General features: G+C 43.3%; 1 protein-coding gene across 3 annotated transcripts in view; it reads left to right on the top strand.

Annotated features, from left to right (window-relative positions):
* LOC130361875 (EF-hand calcium-binding domain-containing protein 14-like) overlaps positions 1–17,825 on the top strand; it is a 125,629-nt gene extending 107,804 nt beyond the window's left edge. For 2 of the 3 annotated variants that reach the window (XM_056565510.1, XM_056565493.1), the window contains 2 exons: positions 1,945–2,121; positions 2,731–2,796. In XM_056565510.1, coding sequence (XP_056421485.1) covers positions 1,945–2,121; positions 2,731–2,777 — 224 coding nt within the window. In that variant the 3' untranslated portion in view covers positions 2,778–2,796. Of the gene's footprint in view, positions 1–1,944; positions 2,122–2,730; positions 2,797–14,874 lie in introns of those variants that run through there. The other variant, XM_056565501.1, reaches the window with a different exon arrangement.
* Positions 17,826–18,182: the final 357 nt, after the last annotated feature.

The raw sequence follows: 18,182 nt of genomic DNA, 5'->3' as shown, positions 1-18,182 counted from the left end.
CCCCATCCTTGTAACCGGGTCCACCCCTATTGCAAATTCCTTATTCAGGCCTCAAATGCGCATGGAGCTCTCTCACTTCAGATCCCTGTCATATTTCAAGGCAACAGTTTAGGGCCACATATGGGGTATCTCCATTCTCGGGAGAAATTGCGTTACAAATTTTGGGGGGATTTATCTCCCATTACCCTTTGTAGAAATGGTAAATTAGGGGGGAAAAATGCACTTTAGTGAAAAAATTTTTTTTTCAATTACACATCCGAATTTAACAAAAAGTCGTCAAACACCTGTGGGGTGTTAAGGCTCACTGGACCCATTGTTACGTGCCTTGAGGGGTGTAGTTTCCAAAATAGTATGCCATTTTTTTTTTTTTTTTGCTGTTCTGGCACCATAGGGGCTTCCTAAAAGTAACATGCCCCGAAAAACCATTTCAGCAAAATTCACTCTCCAAAATCCCATTGTCGCTCCTTCCCTTCTGAGCCCTCTACTGTACCCGCCAAACACTTGACATACACATGAGGTATTTCCTTACTCAAGAGAAATTGGGTTACAAATTTTGGGGGGCTTTTTCTCCTATTACCCCTTGTAAAATTTAAAAAACTGGGTCTACAAGAAAATGCGAGTGTAAAAAATGAAGATTTTTAATTTTCTCCTTCACTTTGCTGCTATTCCTGTGAAACACCTAAAGGGTTAACAAATTTACTGAATGTCATTTTGAATACTTTGAGGGGTGCAGTTTTTATAATGGGGTCATTTATTGGGTATTTCTAATATGAAGACCCTTCAAATCCACTTCAAAACTGAACTGGCCCCTGAAAAATTCCGATTTTGAAAATGTCGTGAAAAATTGGAAAATTGCTTCTGAACTTTTAAGCCCTCTGATGTTTTCTAAAAGTAAAAACATGTCAACTTTATGATGCAAACATAAAGTAGACACATTGTATATGTGAATCAAAATATTATTTATTTAGAATGTTTATTTTCCTTACAAGCAGAGAGCTTCAAAGTTAGAAAAATGCAAAATTTTCAATTTTTTCATAAAATTTTCGAATTTTTCAGCAAGAAATGATGCAAGTATCGACAAAATTTGACCAATAACATAAAGTAGAATATGTCACGAAAAAAAAATCTCGGAATCAGAATGAAAAGTAAAAGCATCTCAGAGTTATTAATGCTTAAAGTGACAGTGGTCAGAATTGCAAAAAATGCTCCCGTCCTTAAGGTTATAATGGGCTCCGTCCCCAAGGAGTTAACATATCCAGATCCATTCATTTTGTTAAATGTTAATGCAAAAAGACACATTAAAGAATTGAAAGAAATTTTTTCTACAATAACCCTTTATCAGGTGTCTTAAAGGGGTACTCTTGTGGAAAACATTTTATTTTATTTTTTTTCAAATCAACTGGCTCCAGAAATTTAAACAGATTTGTAAATTAAGGAAAAATCACACACCCTCCCATAGACTTGCATTGAGGGGCGGGGTGTGAGGTCTCATGGGACGGAGTCGTGACGTCACGATCCAGCGGTTCCGGAAGCCGCTACAGGTGGGTACTGCATGGTAGATCCAGGGGGACCCCGGCGATCTGACATCTTATCGCCTATTCTTTGGATAGGGGATAAGATGTCTAGGGGCGGAGTACCCCTTTAAATACAGATTCCAGAAGTAAGCGGCAGGAATTTTTGTGCATTTTGCTTTCAGCATGCCAGATCAATCTTGATCCATTTTTATGGTTGATCCAACTGTTTCTGTTTTAGTACCTTCTCAGTATGAGTTAACATGCACTGAAGGTCTTATTTCCCAGATGCCTATTACACCTTTCCAAAGACCATGTTACACTAGTCAGCCATGTTTAAACAGTAATGTTAGCACATCAAATACCAGAAAATAACCATTCATATTTTCTACAAGGTCCCTGAAGGAAACGTGAAATATTTCTCTTTGTTCAGACTTTCAGGTATTTTTTTATGGAGCCGACAAGGATGCAGACGGATATCTAACCTATGAAGAAATTAAGAATGTTCTTGGAGATGAGTCTCCAAGTGAGGAGCTGCTATTACATTTTGACACTGACCAAGATACACTTTATTCTTACACTGAACTCAAGAGAACATTTTTGCTGAAAGGTAAATATTTAATAGAACTGGAAACATTATTTAAAGGGTAGCTCCCACCATCCTTTTTTTTTTCTGTCCCTGCCTATTGCCCATCTCTCCCAAACCCCCTCCCTGCTTTAATTTTTTATTTTTTACTATCTAAAAAATGCCTTTTTGTCTGCCAGGCAGACTTCCCCAGTGGGCAGACGTCACTGATGCTTGCTGGGGGGGCCGACTACCGTCCTTAGTTCATCTACACAGGGTGCTTCCAGCTGTTTCACCACTACAACTCCCAGCATGCCCTGACATATGTGCCTGAAACAGCTGGAGGCACCCTGGGCTGCCCCCCCCCCTGAACAATATATATTTTATGGCCGCATCGCTAATCATAACTAACTCCCCCCCCCCCCCCTGTATTGCTTCTTACTACCTAGCAATACATTACGCTGAATATTCCACTGAAGGACTGAACATATTCATTCTTTCAGCAGGTGAATTTCAGCACTGGAAGCTCAGCTGATGTAATTCCATAGTGCACACTGTGCAGTGTAATCCCTTCAACATTGTTTTTTTATTAAAGTCAAATAGATATTGTAACATCATATCTATACAACACATTTTTCAAATTTTAATAAACAGAAAAGAAAAGAAGTGTTCTGATGTGGAATGTCCATTGGTTAATGTAGAAGGTGCAGTCCAGATTAGGCTGGGTTCACACTACGTTTTTCAACTAAGGTTCCCGCATACGTTTTCTATCAAAAACCGTATGGGAAAAAAACGGATGGAACAGTATGGGAAAAAGTAAACCGTATGGGTTTTTAAACAGTATACTGTTTTTAAAAGTGCATACTGTTCCGTCCGTTTTTGTAGAAAAAAAACCCATACGTTTTTGAAAATTTTGTCCATTTTTAATGGGAGGGGTCTTGGGTGGGGACTTTAGGATTCAAATGCGCATGTGCAAAGTAAAAACGTATACGTTTTTCCCGTATGGAACCGTATATATGTGCGTTTCCCATTGACGTCCATGTTAAAAAAAAACGTATGCGGTTGCAGTACGGTTTTTAAACCGGAGACAAAATCGTGGTCAACCACGGTTTTGACTCCGGTTTAAAAACCGTACTGCAACTGCATACGTTTTTTTTAACATGGACGTCAATGGGAAACGCACATGTATACGGTTCCATACGGGAAAAACGTATACGTTTTTACTTTGCACATGCGCATTTGAATCCTAAAGTCCCCACCCAAGACCCCTCCCATTAAAAATGGACAAAATTTTCAAAAACGTATGGGTTTTTTTTCTACAAAAACGGACGGAACAGTATGCACTTTTAAAAACAGTATACTGTTTAAAAACCCATACGGTTTACTTTTTCCCATACTGTTCCATCCGTTTTTTTCCCCATACGGTTTTTGATAGAAAACGTATGCGGGAACCTTAGTTGAAAAACGTAGTGTGAACCCAGCCTTAGTTCAATTTAACACACTATATGATAATTACGAAGCCAAGTTAACAAGAAACATAATAATGTATGAACATAATAATGTAGATATTTCTTCTGTGCCTAGTCACTCCTCCAACATAGAAAAGGTAAGTTTAAGAGGGTATGTTATGAAAGTACAATATTGTTTTATTTAATTTGTTTATTTTTATGTACCTTTAATTCCATTCCAAAGGAAGTAAGTGTGGTGATTTATTTATTACACCGGGCATTTCCTCTTTTTCGTCATTTCACCTCTTCGCCTCACTCCCTGCTTGCATCGCTCCAAGTTGCATCTTGTGGTGTGAGATATGAATTTTACCATAAGGTTATGGAAAACACCAACAGTTTCAAAAATTAAAGACACCATCAATGAGGTTTCCAGAAACTACACATTAGAAATAACATGTGCAGCGTAATCCCATTGACAGTAATAGGACTCTTCTGCATTTTTAGGCAGAATTTCAAATCACTAGTAACAGCAGGGTCAGACGGGACACATCAACAGTGTATTTCACGCTGCGGATGGGCCGACATCAGTCATGGAGGGACTTCAGAGCAAGCTACCGGCTGAGGCCAGATAGCTCTGTGTGTCCACTACAAGTGGACATACGGAGCTACCTGGCCGCAGCTGGGAGCTCGCTTTCCAGTCCCTCTGTGACTGACGTTGCGGATGCACTCCATGTGACCCTGTCTCTTTGTTGCCCATAGCAACCAGTCACAGCACAGATTTCATTTCTAATGTTGTTTTGGTAAAATGAAAGCTGAGCTCTGGTTGGTTGCTATGGGCAACATGAGAATCTTACTATAAAACAGCTTAATAAAAAAAAAGTTTTCATGTGGTAATTGTTTATAGGAGAGGTTTTCTTCTGCAGCTTTCGAGGGGTATATGCTTGTTTATATCCAGAGGCTGAGTAAACATCTAATCTGTCTCGTATTTGGGAAGTGGATACATTGTATGCAATCCTGACAATACTCTCTAAATACAATCCACTAGTGTTTGTGAAATGTATCAGCATGGGAAAAGTATTAGTAGCATGCCTCTTGGCTAATTATTGGACAGCAAAATCACACACACATTGCCACAGTTTTGCAATACAGTTGTCGGCTATGCTTTTTTTTTTTATAGGGGAAATATGTTTAACACCTTAAGGACCAAGCATTTTTCTGTTTCTTTTAAAAATCATAACCCTTTCAATTTTGCCCCTAAAAATCCATATGAGGGCTTATTTTTTGTGCCACCAATTCTACTTTGTAATGACATTAATAATTTTACCCAAAAATATATGGCAAAACTGGAAAAAAATCATTGTGTGACAAAATTGAAGAAAAAACACAATTTTGTAAATTTTGGGGGCTTCCGTTTCTACGCAGTACATTTTTCGGTTCTTTATTCTGTAGGTCCATACGATTAAAATGATACCCTATTTATATAGGTTTGGTTTTGTCCTACTTTTGGAAAAAATCGTAACAAATGCACGAAAATTTATACATTTTAAATTGTCCTCTTCTGACCCCTATAACTTTTTAATTTTTCCGTGTACAGGTTAGAATGCAGGGTCATTTTTTGTGCCATGATCTGAAGCTTTAATCAGTATTATTTTTGTTTTGATCAAACTTTTTTGATCGCTTTTTATTCCTTTTTGTTCATGGTATGAAAAGTGACCAAAAATAAGCTATTTTTGACTTTGGAATTTTTTGTGCATACGCCATTGACTGTAAGGTTTAATTAACAATATATTTTTATAATTCTGACATTTACACAAGTGGTGATACCACATATGTTTATTTTTATTATGGTTATTTACATTTTTATATGGAATTTGGGAAAAGTTAAGTTAATGTGTGTGTTTTTAAACTTTTTTTAAACATTTTTTTTACACTTTTAGTCCCCTTAGGAGACTTTTAGGAGGAATCATTTGATTCCTCATACAGATCAATGTGGTTGTATAAAACCACATTGATCTGTGTGCTCTGCGCTCGACTGATAAAGCCTGGCCCTGAGCGCCAGAGCCGACACAGGACATAAGGTAAGCCCTCAGGCTACCTCAGCAGTGGATCGCCCCCCCCCCCACTGCGGGTGGGCAATCCACACCACTGGACCCCCAGGGATGGAATAAAGGCACCTTTAGATGCCGCTGTCAGCTTTGACAGCAGGGATCTAAAGGGTTAATAGCCGGCTACTGCGATCGCCGCATGTCGGCTGTTAGCGCCGGCCCCCAGCTACAAGAATCAGATGGGGGCCGGATGGTATGACGCAGGCTCGAGGGATCCCGCACCATAACACCTTAATGGCACATGGACGTGTATACACGTCCATGGTCGTTAAAGGGTAAAAAATCTTTAAGACCTGTAAAAAAAAAAAAAACGTTGCAGCTGATAACTGCTCTGAAAAACTGCAGCACTTGATAAAATATTGGCTGCATGGCATACTAAGATTGCATGTATTGATGAGCGGCATAGGCCATATTCAAATTTGCAATATTTTGCAAATATATGGATGAATATTTGTCCTATAGTCGAGAATTTTGCATATTCGTTCCAATTTTTTCATGCTAAATTTGTAATGAAATTCGCAAAATGCAAATGCGCAATTATATCTTTCAACTTACTACTTTCCTATTGGTTGCTAGGGATGTTGCTAACCTCTGACAACTGTATTTGCATCCTTCTCATTGGCCCACAAGCTAAAAGAAGGGAGGGATCAGTGCCGATAATCGCCAAAAAAAAAAGAATATTCATCATAGCGAATATATTTTGCTATATTCAAAATATTCGTGAAATCGCAAAGTGCTTATATTCGCGATAAAAATTAGCTATTCGAATATTCGCGCTCAACACTAATTACATGTACACTGAGCCTTAGGCTATACATGTTCTTACTGCCTCTAAACCAATGTTTCCAAACCAGTGTGCCTCAAGCTGTTGCAAAACTACAACTCCCAGCATGCCCAAACAGCCTTTGGCTGTCTAGGCATTCTGGGAGTTGTGGTTTTGCTACAGCTGGGAGCACACTGGTTGGGAAACACTGCTCTTAACATTAGGTTAAAATTTATTCTAAAAAAATAGAAATAAGTGATCTGTTCCAGATTAGTTCTGTGCTTTTTCCTGGCATTAAGTTTAAAGGAGTACTGCAGCCATAGACACTTATCCCCCATCTGCAGGATCCCCAGGACTCGACATTGCCTTTGCTCTATGCGGCTAATGAGCGTGTTGTCGAGATCACTGAGGTCCAGGACACGCCCTCTCCATACAACTCTATGGGAGAGGCGGGGATGCACGAATGCTGCTTCTCCACCTCTCTTATAGGGATACATGCAGCTGACGCTCCTCCTGCACGGGAGAGCCGTGGCAGAGCCAGGATTGGAGATAAGTGTTGATGGCTGCAGATGTTGCCCATGCAGATCAAATTAAATGTGTATGAAATGGCTGATTTGTATGTGAACTTTTTTTGGCCATGGTAGGCTGGAAATACAAGTTTATAATTTGGCATAGTCAAGGTGTGCTACCTAATTTTGCTGATTGGCTGAGCAGGCATTGCCTTGTGCTGACCCCAATCTTGGAAGGTCTGTCCATTGGGACCTGGGCTTCTTGACCGCTGTGCAGGCAGGGGGAGCAAGGAAAGTGAGTATTGCTTCTTTTCTGTTTACTTAAGCAATTTTTTGGGGCTGAATGACACAGTGTGGAAGTTTTGGCAGCATAAGGAGACCATATAGTGGCTTAATGACACAGCCTGGAGCTGGCAGCAGCATGAGTAGACACTAGGGCTTCACAATCCCTAAGATTAAAAGATACATTTTTAATTTAAATTATAGATTTATGGTGGCTAGTGTTACCATAAAAATGTTTAGGCCCAGGCCCATCAGCATCAGTAAACCATATATATTGGCTGAATTACACAGCCTGGAGGTGGCTGAGGCATGAGGAGACCATATAATGGCTAAATTACACAGCCTGGAGTTGGCTGAAGCATGAGGAGACCATAGTGTTTGAATGGCACAGCGTGGAGGTGGCTAAAGCAAGAGGAAACCATATAGTGGCTGTATTGCACAGACTGGCGGTGGCTGAAGCATGAAAAGACCATATAGTGGCTGAATGGCACAGCCATGAGTTGGCTGAAGCATGAGAAGGGACCATGTAGTGGCTGAATGTGACAGCCTGGAGGTGGCAGCAGCAGCATGAGGAGTTCTGAAAGTGACCTGGTGACAGAGTGGTGCTGTGGAAATACCAGTACCCGGTGACAAAGGTGGCTGAAAAAATGTCTGATGGGGAGGAATGTTTGTAACTGGGGAGCAGCGCCTTAAATCTGTTTGGCCCTATCCCTATTTGTGAAGTGTTGGTGTGGCACCATGGTCAATCTACTCTGATGCATCAGACATTGGTGTTTGGAAATCCTGGCTCATCCATGCCTGATTCATCTTCACAAAGGTCAGTCTCTCCACATTTTTTGTGGACAGACGAGTTCTCCTTGGGGGGATCATGGTCCACGCCACACTAAACACCAACTCTGATGGCACTCTACTGGCCAGGCAGGACAGCTTTTCCAGGGTAAACTCTGTTAGTTGCGGCCACAAATCAAGTTTGGCTGCCCAGAATTCCAGCGGATCTTCAAAATATGTTGGCATGGGCATGTCAAGGTATGCCACCACCTGCAGGTTCAGGTTCTGCTACAGGTCTACCTGCTGCTGATGAGTTGCTTCACTATGCGGGTGAAGAAAGCTACTCATCAGCGATGAAGCTGATGGAGCTGGTACTGCTCGGCCAACTGACTACATAGGATGCCTCTGTAGTAGGTTACTTTGTCCTCCCTCTCAGTGGGTGTAAAAAAGGCCCCTATTTTGTGGCGGTAGCGAGGGTCCAATAAGGTGGAGATCCAGAGGGGGGTCACTTTGCAAGCAAGTGAGCATGCATCGCACTATTTGTGACTCAGAAGGTCTCTCTGCCTCCATCTCTACTGCATACGGCCACGGTGTGTCTGGGTCCTCTGTCTTACCTTCCTCATAACCCTCTAGCTCCTCTGGCTGCTCCTGCTCCTCCTCTCCTGTCAGGTTACTAGAAAAACTGCCCATTTGGCGAAACCTAAACTGTGCTCCACTGTGCCCCATCCACTTCCTCCTCCTCCCGCAGTTCAGCCCCCACAGGGCTCATGTAGCCATGAGATGTAGGCGCCACGTCTCTAGTGCCCTGACCAGCCATCGTTTCCAACACGTGTTGTTAGAAATTAAGCAGTGGAATAATGTTTTTCATCCCATAATCCTAGCAATTTTCTAAGAATGTGGCTTCCTCCAAGGGCCTGAGCAAATGGCAGCTGTCAAGTATGAGCTGCCATTGGTTCACATTGAAGTTACACAGGGGAGTACCCCTTTCCCCCTTACCCTTGGATCATCAAGAAATTGGTGATGGCTTTTCTCTGTTCATACAGTCAGTCCAACATATGGAGGGTGGAATTCCAATGTTTGGCAACATCACAAATCAGGCTATGTTGGGGGATACCGTTCTGACACTGCAGCTGATGGAGGGTGTGCTTTGCAGTGTACGAGTGGCTGAAGGGCATGCAAAGTTTCCTTCCCATTGTTAGGATGTCTTGCAAATGGGAGAAACCACTTCGCAACCAGTGTGAAAACGTGTGCCATGCAGGGCGCATGGCTCAGCCTACCCAGTTGCTGCACATGCAAGATGTTCTTCCCGTTGTCAGTCACCATGGTTCCCATTTCCAGTTTTCGTGGAGTAAGCCATGCTTCGATTTCTTTACGAATTATTTTTAGCAGTTCCTCCCCTGTGTGACTCCGTTTGCCAAGGCAAACCATGTGAAGAACAGCGTGACACCGCCGTGCCCTGCACACATGGTATGCTGAAGGGCCACTGAGACTTGTCTGGGCAGTGGAGGCTGAGAACACGGTGGAGGATGAGGAGGCAAAGTCGCACACAAGATCAATGGCCTAAGAGCATGGAGGAGGAAGCGGCGTAACCTGTCCAGGTTGGTGTTGTGGCTGTGCAGGAACCACATTCACCCAGTGAGACGTAAAGGACATGAATTGTCCCTGACCATAGTTACAACTCCAGACATCGGCACTGCCGTGCACTTTGGTACACACCGACAGACTCAAGGACTGGCCCACCTTCTCTTCCACAAAATTGTGCAGTGCTGGTACTGCCTTCTTCGCAAAGAAATGACGCCTTTTCACACTCCACCTTGCCTCGGCACAAGCCATCAGTTCTCTTAAAGGTGCAGTGTCCACCACTTGAAAATGGAGGGACTGTAGCACCAGCAGCTTGGACAGGAGCACTTTCAGCTTCTGCGCTGTTGGATGAGTGGGTAGATACTGCTGTCTCTTAAACATGGCTTCGCTGATGGATTGTTGGCGGAATGATTGACTAAAAGTAGGAGGAGCAGGAGCATCTGGAGTGACAGAAGGAGGGTTTGACACACAGCTACCTTCGGCTGAGGTGGTGGAGCTTTGGCTGGCTGAAAGAGGGAGTGGTGTACCACTGGTTGATACAGCAGGCTGGACCACTACATCGGAGCCACGGTTCTTCAAGGCCGCTTTATGGTGGTGAAGCATATGTTGACGCAGGGCCGTGGTGACAACATTGGGACCCTGGCCACGCTTCACCCTCTGCCGACATATCTTGCATGTGGCTATGTTAACCTCCTCCGGATGCTTGATGAAAAACTGCCACACCGCTGAGTAGCTGATTTTCCCACCAATAGTCCACACTAATTGACTGCTACTGCGGCTGTTTCCAGGAACCCCTGTTCCACTACCTCCCGGGAAGGTAGGCTGCCGCGAAGCACGTTTGGCTCCAGAATTTCTACTTCTGCCACCATGCTGACTTCCAACCATGCTACCACCTTGCTGGCTTAGCTGCTGCCTCACGTGCAACCTGCAACTATCTTCTCCTGATGATGATGAAGCCCCTTATGCACACGGCTCCCAATTGTGATCGGCTTCATCATCATCAAGTGTCTGCACGTCACTGATGTCCTCCTCAGGTTCCTCAACAGTGTCTCCTTCAGGACCCTGAACCCTGGTAACACCACCTCCCACGTTACTCTCCTCATCACTACTTGCCCGCCTGACAGTCCTCTATTAGATCGTCCTCGATGAATAGTGGAGCTGAACTCACAGCATAAGATACTTCTTTAGGCGAGGTAACAGCATAGGACAAGAGGCAATGGGAGGTCAGGGACTGCTCCCGAGCCATGCAAACTGAGGGTTGTGTCTGAGGAACCCACCGACTGTTGACTGGGGGTATCAGATATCACTTGTGATGAAGTGGATTACTGTGTTACCAATCTATGAGGGCAGATGGGTTGCTGGTCGAGACACGACTGCTAGCTGATACCGGGAGCTCAGGCCTCTCGCTGAGACTCTTGCTGCCACTCGCCCTTAGTTTGCTGTAACCTCTGCCTGATGAATTTAGACCTCTGCCATGTCCTGGCACTTCTCTGCCAGACATACTTAGTGTGTATATGAGGGGAGTACAATACGCTTCACTACGCTTAAAACAGTATTTGTCTAGAACAGCAACAGGTGTGTACTTTTTACTGTCCTTTCTCAGTATCTAGGCCCTTGACAGATTAACAGGCACAAAATAGTACACTACTTAGGTAGGTATGTGGTATGCACTTACGAGGTCAGAAAAATGTGCTACAGTACGCTTAATAAACGTACTGGAGTAAAACACCAGCTGGTGATTACTTTTGGCTGTCCTTTCAGAGTATGTAGGCCCTTGACAGATTAACAGGTACTAAATAGTACACTACTTAGATGTAGTTATGTGGTATGCACTTATGAGGGCAGAAAAATGTGCCACAGTGCACTTAAAAAACTTTCTGAGTACAACACCAGCCGGTGAGATGGACTTTCACAGTATCTAGGCCCTTGACAGATTAACAGGTACAAAATAGTACACTACTTAGATGTATGTATTTGGTATGCACTTATGAGGGCAGAAAAATGGGGTAATGTACGCTTATAAAAACGTCTTTTAGTAAAACACCAGCCTGTGATTAATTTTGCCTGGACTTTCACAGTATCTAGGCCCCATTAACAGATTAACAGGTACAAAATAGTACTCTACTTAGATGTACGTATGTGGTATGTACTTATGAGGACAGAAAAATGCGCTATAGTAAGCTTAAAAAAATTATTTTTGCACAACACCAGCAGTACACAACAGTGCTGCAGCACACAGTTGCTGTGTATTAGAACACAAAACTGCCCTCTTTCACAGACTATTAGGAATGGACTGCATGGTATTTATTATACTGTCTACAGACTAGTATAACCAGCAGACAATTTGTGGTGGAATAAACAGGATAGAAAAATGCGCTACAGTACGCTTACATTTTTTTGGGGAGTAAAACATCACCTGGTGATTACTTTTGACAGATTAACAGGCACAACATCGTACACTACTTAGATGTACGTATGTGGTATGCAATTATGATAGCAGAAAAATGCGCTACTGTTCGCTTCAAAAATTATTTGAGTAAAACACCATCTGTTGATTACTTTTGGCTGACCTATCACAGTATGTAGGCCCTTGACAGATTAACAGGTACAAAATAGTACACTGCTTAGATGTAGGTACTGTATGTGGTATGCAGTTATGAGGGCAGAAAATGTGCTACAGTATGCTTAATAAACGTTTTGGAGTAAAACACCAGCCATTAAGTACTTTTGGCTGTCCTTTCACAGTATGTAGGTCCTTGACAGATTAATAGGTACAAAATTGTATACTGCTTTGATGTCGGTATGTGGTATGCACTTATGAGGGCAGAAAAATGCACACCAGCAGTACACAACAGTGCTGCAGCACACAGTCACTGTGTACTAAACACAAAATTGCACTCTTTCACAGACTATTAGGAATGGACTGCTGGGTATGTATTATACCGTCTACAGACTAGTATAACCAGCAGGCCATTTGTGGTGGAACAAACCGGGCAGAAAATTGTTTTACTGGACACTTAAAAAAAAATGTATTGGAGTAAAACACCAGCAGATGATAAATTTTTGGCTGTCCTATCACAGTATGTAGGCCCTTGTCAGATTAACAGGCACAAAATAGTACACCACTTTGATGTAGGTATGTGGTATGCACTTATCAGAGCAGAAAAATGAGCTACTGTATGCTTAAAAAAATATTTAAGTAAAACACTAGCCAGTAATTACTTTTGGCTGTCCTTTCACAGTATGTAGGCTCTTGACAGATTACCTGGTACAAAATAGTACGCTACTTAGATGTAGGTATGTGTTATGCACTTATGAGGGCAGAAAAATTTGCTACATTATGCTTAATAAATGTATTGGAGTAAAAGACCAGCCGGTGAGTACTTTTGGCTGTCCTTTCACAGTATGTAGGCCCTTGACAGAATAACAGGTACAAAATTGTACACTACTTAGATGTAGGTATGTGGTGTGCTCTTATGAGGGCTGTCACTGTGTACTAAAAAATTGCAAACAGACTCTCTCAAATACTATTAGGAATGGACTGCTGGGTATGGATTATACCATCTACAGACTATTATAACCAGCAGACTAGTTGTTGTGGAACAAAGACACAGATTTGCCCTCAAAAATTATTTCTCCCTCCTGTGAAAACTTTTCTGCAGCTGAAGCAACACACAGCTCTCTGCCCTTGTCTGTAATACAATGCTGTTCACAGTGACTGAGGGGTTAATCACTGCAGTAAGAATTAATTTCTGTGCAAATATGCTGTGCTCTGTGTCCTACAGAAGGCTGGAGTGACTAAGAGGTGAAACGCTGATGCAACAAGCTTTTCTGTGTAACACACACACAGCAATGTCCATCCTATCTCTATGCAGTGTAATGAATAATATGACGAGCTGCAAAATGGCTGGCAAATATATAGGGCTGTGACATCACAGGTGTGACTGGCTGCTAATAGGCTGCATCCTGCATGTGATTCAGGGTCATCCCGCATACTTCCATTCCTGCCTTCCCAGCATTCCTTGCCCCATGTACTGACGTGTGCATCCGTCATTTTAGATGCCCTGGAGCCTGGAATGCAGTAAATGGAGTTTAAAGGGGTTCTCCGGTGCTTACACATCTTTTCCCCTATCCAAAGGATAGGGGATAAGATGCCTGATCACCGGAGTCCCAGCGCTGGGGACCCCCGAGATCATGCACGCTGCACCCGTTGGTAATCAGTCCCCGAAGCGTGTTCGCTCCGGGACTGATTACAGGCGACCACCAGGCCAGCGGCGTGTGACGTCAGGCCTCCGCCCCCGTGTGATGTCACGCTCCGCCCCTCAATGCAAGCCTACGGGAGGGGGCATGACAGCTATCTCGCCCCCTCCCGTAGGCTTGCATTGAGGGGCGGAGGCGTGACGTCCTTTGGATAGGGGAAAAGATGTGTAAGCATCGGAGAACCCCTTTAATGAAATGATTTGTGCAATAGAATCGCGGCTATATTCGCATACATTGCGAATCGAATATTTCATGAAATTCATAACGAATTCGGGTTTGTCAACTTCGATTCACTCATCTCTATAAACGTTAAAATGCATAATTAATTTAAAGAACACATTTCTAATTAAAGTGGTTATCTGGAGGGACGAGTGCAGAGGTAGCAGTCGCACCAGGGCCCTGATTCCTATTGGGTCTCCAAAACAAATCTGCCCCATAAGAGACCAGTATTATAAATGGCACATTGGGCCCTGTTGCAGATTTTGCATTGGGGCCCAAAAGATACAAGTGCCTTTAGGTGGAATGGTAGATATTTAGAACAATGTCCATTTTACAGTATATTAAAACAGTAAACCTCTACTTACCTCCAGCACTCCTGCGGTGCCTCCTGTGTCCTGCGATTCTTTACCTGAGCTGCAGCATGATGTTTGGACCCAGAGTGACGTCAGGGTGAAGTGTGTCATATTGCCGCTCAGCCAATCACTAGCCGCCCTGGCCAGTGATTGGCTGAGCATCCCTTTGAGCCTAAATGTCATGCTCAAGCTCAGGAAAAGGATGGCAGGACACAGGAGGGACCGCGGGAGTGTTGAAGGTTAGTTGAAGTTTTTATTCTGTAGAGTGGGCATTGTTCTAAAAAAATAAAAATAAACAACCCACTGGATAATCTATTTAATATTGGAACAAAATGTGGACTGTGATGCTGATTACCAGATATGATTAATTAATAGTAATAGACAAATTATCCTAATTTTTTATTTTATTGACCATTGTATTTATGGCAAATTTAGTTTGCTGAGGTGGATAACTATATTCTGTTTACTGTATGTTGAAATAATGTGTTATTGAAAACATTGTCATTCCAGATTAGCAGCATTGTCGGGACTGGGGATGGCAGAATAAAGAGAAGAAAACAGACCATTGGGAAGCAGTTTAACAAGATATACAGCCCAGTCATCAAAAATATTGCGCATAAACAAATGGTTTATTTTTATCACTGCATGTACACAGGCAAAACACATTGTTCTGTTCTAAACTTCAGAAGAAAGTTAATTTTCACTTTAATTGTTTTGAGTTTTACAATGTAAAATAGACATTAGGTCATTTAAGTTGGCATTTTTTGTAGAATGTGATTACAAGTAATGCTTATACTGTATTACAAGTAATGCTTATATTACAAGTAATGTTTATACATTAGGACAGTCAGGTTGGCATTTTTTGTTGAATGTGATTACAAGTAATGCTTATATAATTAAAATGTGATGTTTTTGGTATTTTATTCATGTACTGCTTTTTGTATTGTAATAATGTTAGACATGAAGTGCAGAATGGTCAGCACAAATTCATATGGAAATTTAACATAAATTTCAATATTTGTCTAAACTGAAGCATAGACATAGACGAAGTCCAGTAATTGAGGGTGGGCTAGCACCCCTCTGTGCTATCTCCTTTCTTATCTGACACAGAGGAGTCCCATCAGAAAAGAGAGAGCACAGAGAAGTACTATAAGACAGGAGAGAGCACAAAGGAGTGCTATCAGACAGAAGAAATAACAGAGGAGTTCTATCAGACAGGAGAGAGCACAGAGGAGTACTATCAGACAGGAGAGAGTACAGAGGAGTCCTATCAGACAGGTGAGAGCACCGAGGAGTCCTATCAGACAGGAGAGAGCACAGAGGAGTCCTATCAGACAGGAGAGAGCACAGAGGAGTCCTATCAGACAGGAGAGAGCACAAACGAATACTATCAGACAAGAGAGAGCACAGATGAGTCCTATCAGACAGGAGAGAGCACAGAGGAGTGCTATCAGACAGGAGAGAGCACAGAGGAGTCCTATCAGACAGTAGAGAGCACAGAGGTATTCTATCAGACAGGCGAGAGCACAGAGAAGTCCTATCAGACAGTAGAGAGCACAGAGGAATTCTATAGGACAGGCGAGAGCACATAGGAGTACTATCAGACAGGAGAGAGCACAGAGGAGTCCTATCAGACAGGAGAGAACACAAAGGAGTACTATCAGACAGGAGAGAGCACAGAGGAGTCCTGTCAGACAGGAGAGAGAGCACAAAGGAGTTCTATCAGACAGGAGAGAGCACAGAGGAGTACTATCAGACAGGAGAGAGTACAGAGGAGTCCTATCAGACAGGTGAGAGCACCGAGGAGTCCTATCAGACAGGAGAGAGCACAGAGGAGTCCTATCAGACAGGAGAGAGCACAAACGAATACTATCAGACAAGAGAGAGCACAGATGAGTCCTATCAGACAGCAGAGAGCACAGAGGAGTGCTATCAGACAGGAGAGAGCACAGAGGAGTCCTATCAGACAGTAGAGAGCACAAACGAATACTATCAGACAAGAGAGAGCACAGATGAGTCCTATCAGACAGGAGAGAGCACAGAGGAGTGCTATCAGACAGGAGAGAGCACAGAGGAGTCCTATCAGACAGTAGAGAGCACAGAGGTATTCTATCAGACAGGCGAGAGCACAGAGGAGTCCTATCAGACAGTAGAGAGCACAGAGGAATTCTATCAGACAGGCGAGAGCACATAGGAGTACTATCAGACAGGAGAGAGCACAGAGGAGTCCTATCAGACAGGAGAGAGCACAAAGGAGTACTATCAGACAGGAGAGAGCACAGAGGAGTCCTGTCAGACAGGAGAGAGAGCACAAAGGAGTTCTATCAGACAGGTGAGAGCACAGAGGAGTACTATCAGACAGGAGAGAGTACAGAGGAGTCCTATCAGACAGGTGAGAGCACCGAGGAGTCCTATCAGACAGGAGAGAGCACAGAGGAGTCCTATCAGACAGGAGAGAGCACAGAGGAGTCCTATCAGACAGGAGAGAGCACAAACGAATACTATCAGACAAGAGAGAGCACAGATGAGTCCTATCAGAAAGGAGAGAGCACAGAGGAGTGCTATCAGACAGGAGAGAGCACAGAGGAGTCCTATCAGACAGTAGAGAGCACAGAGGTATTCTATCAGACAGGCGAGAGCACAGAGGAGTCCTATCAGACAGTAGAGAGCACAGAGGAATTCTATCAGACAGGCGAGAGCACACAGGAGTACTATCAGACAGGAGAGAGCACAGAGGAGTCCTATCAGACAGGAGAGAGCACAAAGGAGTACTATCAGACAGGAGAGAGCACAGAGGAGTCCTATCAGACAGGAAAGAGCACAGAGGAGTGCTATCAGACAGGAGAGAGCACAGAGGAGTGCTATCAGACAGGAGAGAGCACAGAGGAGTCCTATCAGAAAGTAGAGAGCATAGAGGAATCCTATCAGACAGGAGAAAGCACATAGGAATACTATCAGACAGAATAGAGCACAGAGGAGTACTATTAGACAGGAGAGAGCACAGAGGAGTGCTATTAGACAGGAGAGAGCACAGAGGAGTACTATCAGACAGGAGAGATCACAGAGGAGTCCTGTCAGACAGGAGAGAGAGCACAAAGGAGTCCTATCAGACAGGAGAGAGCACAGAGGAGTGCTATCAGACAGGAGAGAGCACATAGGAGTACTATCTGACAGGAGAGCACAAAGGAGTACTATCAGACAGGAGAGCACAGAGGAGTGCTATCAGACAGGAGAGAGAGAGCACAGAGGAGTACTATCAGACAGGATAGAGCACAGGGGAGTGCTATCAGACAGGAGAGAGCACAGAGTAGTGCTATCAGACAGGATAGAGCACAGGGGAGTGCTATCAGGCAGGAGAGAGCACAGAGGAGTACTATCAGACAGGAGAGAGCACAGAGGAGTCCCATCAGACAGGAGAGAGCACAGAGGAGTACTATCAGACAGGAGAGAGCACAGAGGAGTACTATCAGACAGGAGAGAGCACAGATGAGTACTATCAGACAGGAGAGTACAGAGGAGTACCATCAGACAGGAGAGCACAGAGGAGTGCCAGCCCACCGTCACTTACTGGACTTTGTCCATGCCTGTGCTTCAGATTGGACAAAGCCATGATTTTATAAGTAATGATTTCTATAAAAAGGAAATAAAATGTTATTATGATGTATATTAGAAAGGTTAATGTTTTGCCAAGATGTACAACATATAAAAGGTTTTTGTATCTGACAGTGCCCATTTCATTCTGCTAACAGGAAGCAAGCAGATTTTTATTTAAAATCAGAATTGCATCAACATTGTTGCATGATGGGATATGGAAAGCA

Source organism: Hyla sarda, chromosome 1, assembly GCF_029499605.1.
Source record: "Hyla sarda isolate aHylSar1 chromosome 1, aHylSar1.hap1, whole genome shotgun sequence".
NCBI lineage: Eukaryota > Metazoa > Chordata > Amphibia > Anura > Hylidae > Hyla > Hyla sarda.
The sequence above is the reverse complement of the archived record's forward strand: the minus strand, read 5'-3'. Positions and strand labels throughout refer to the sequence as shown.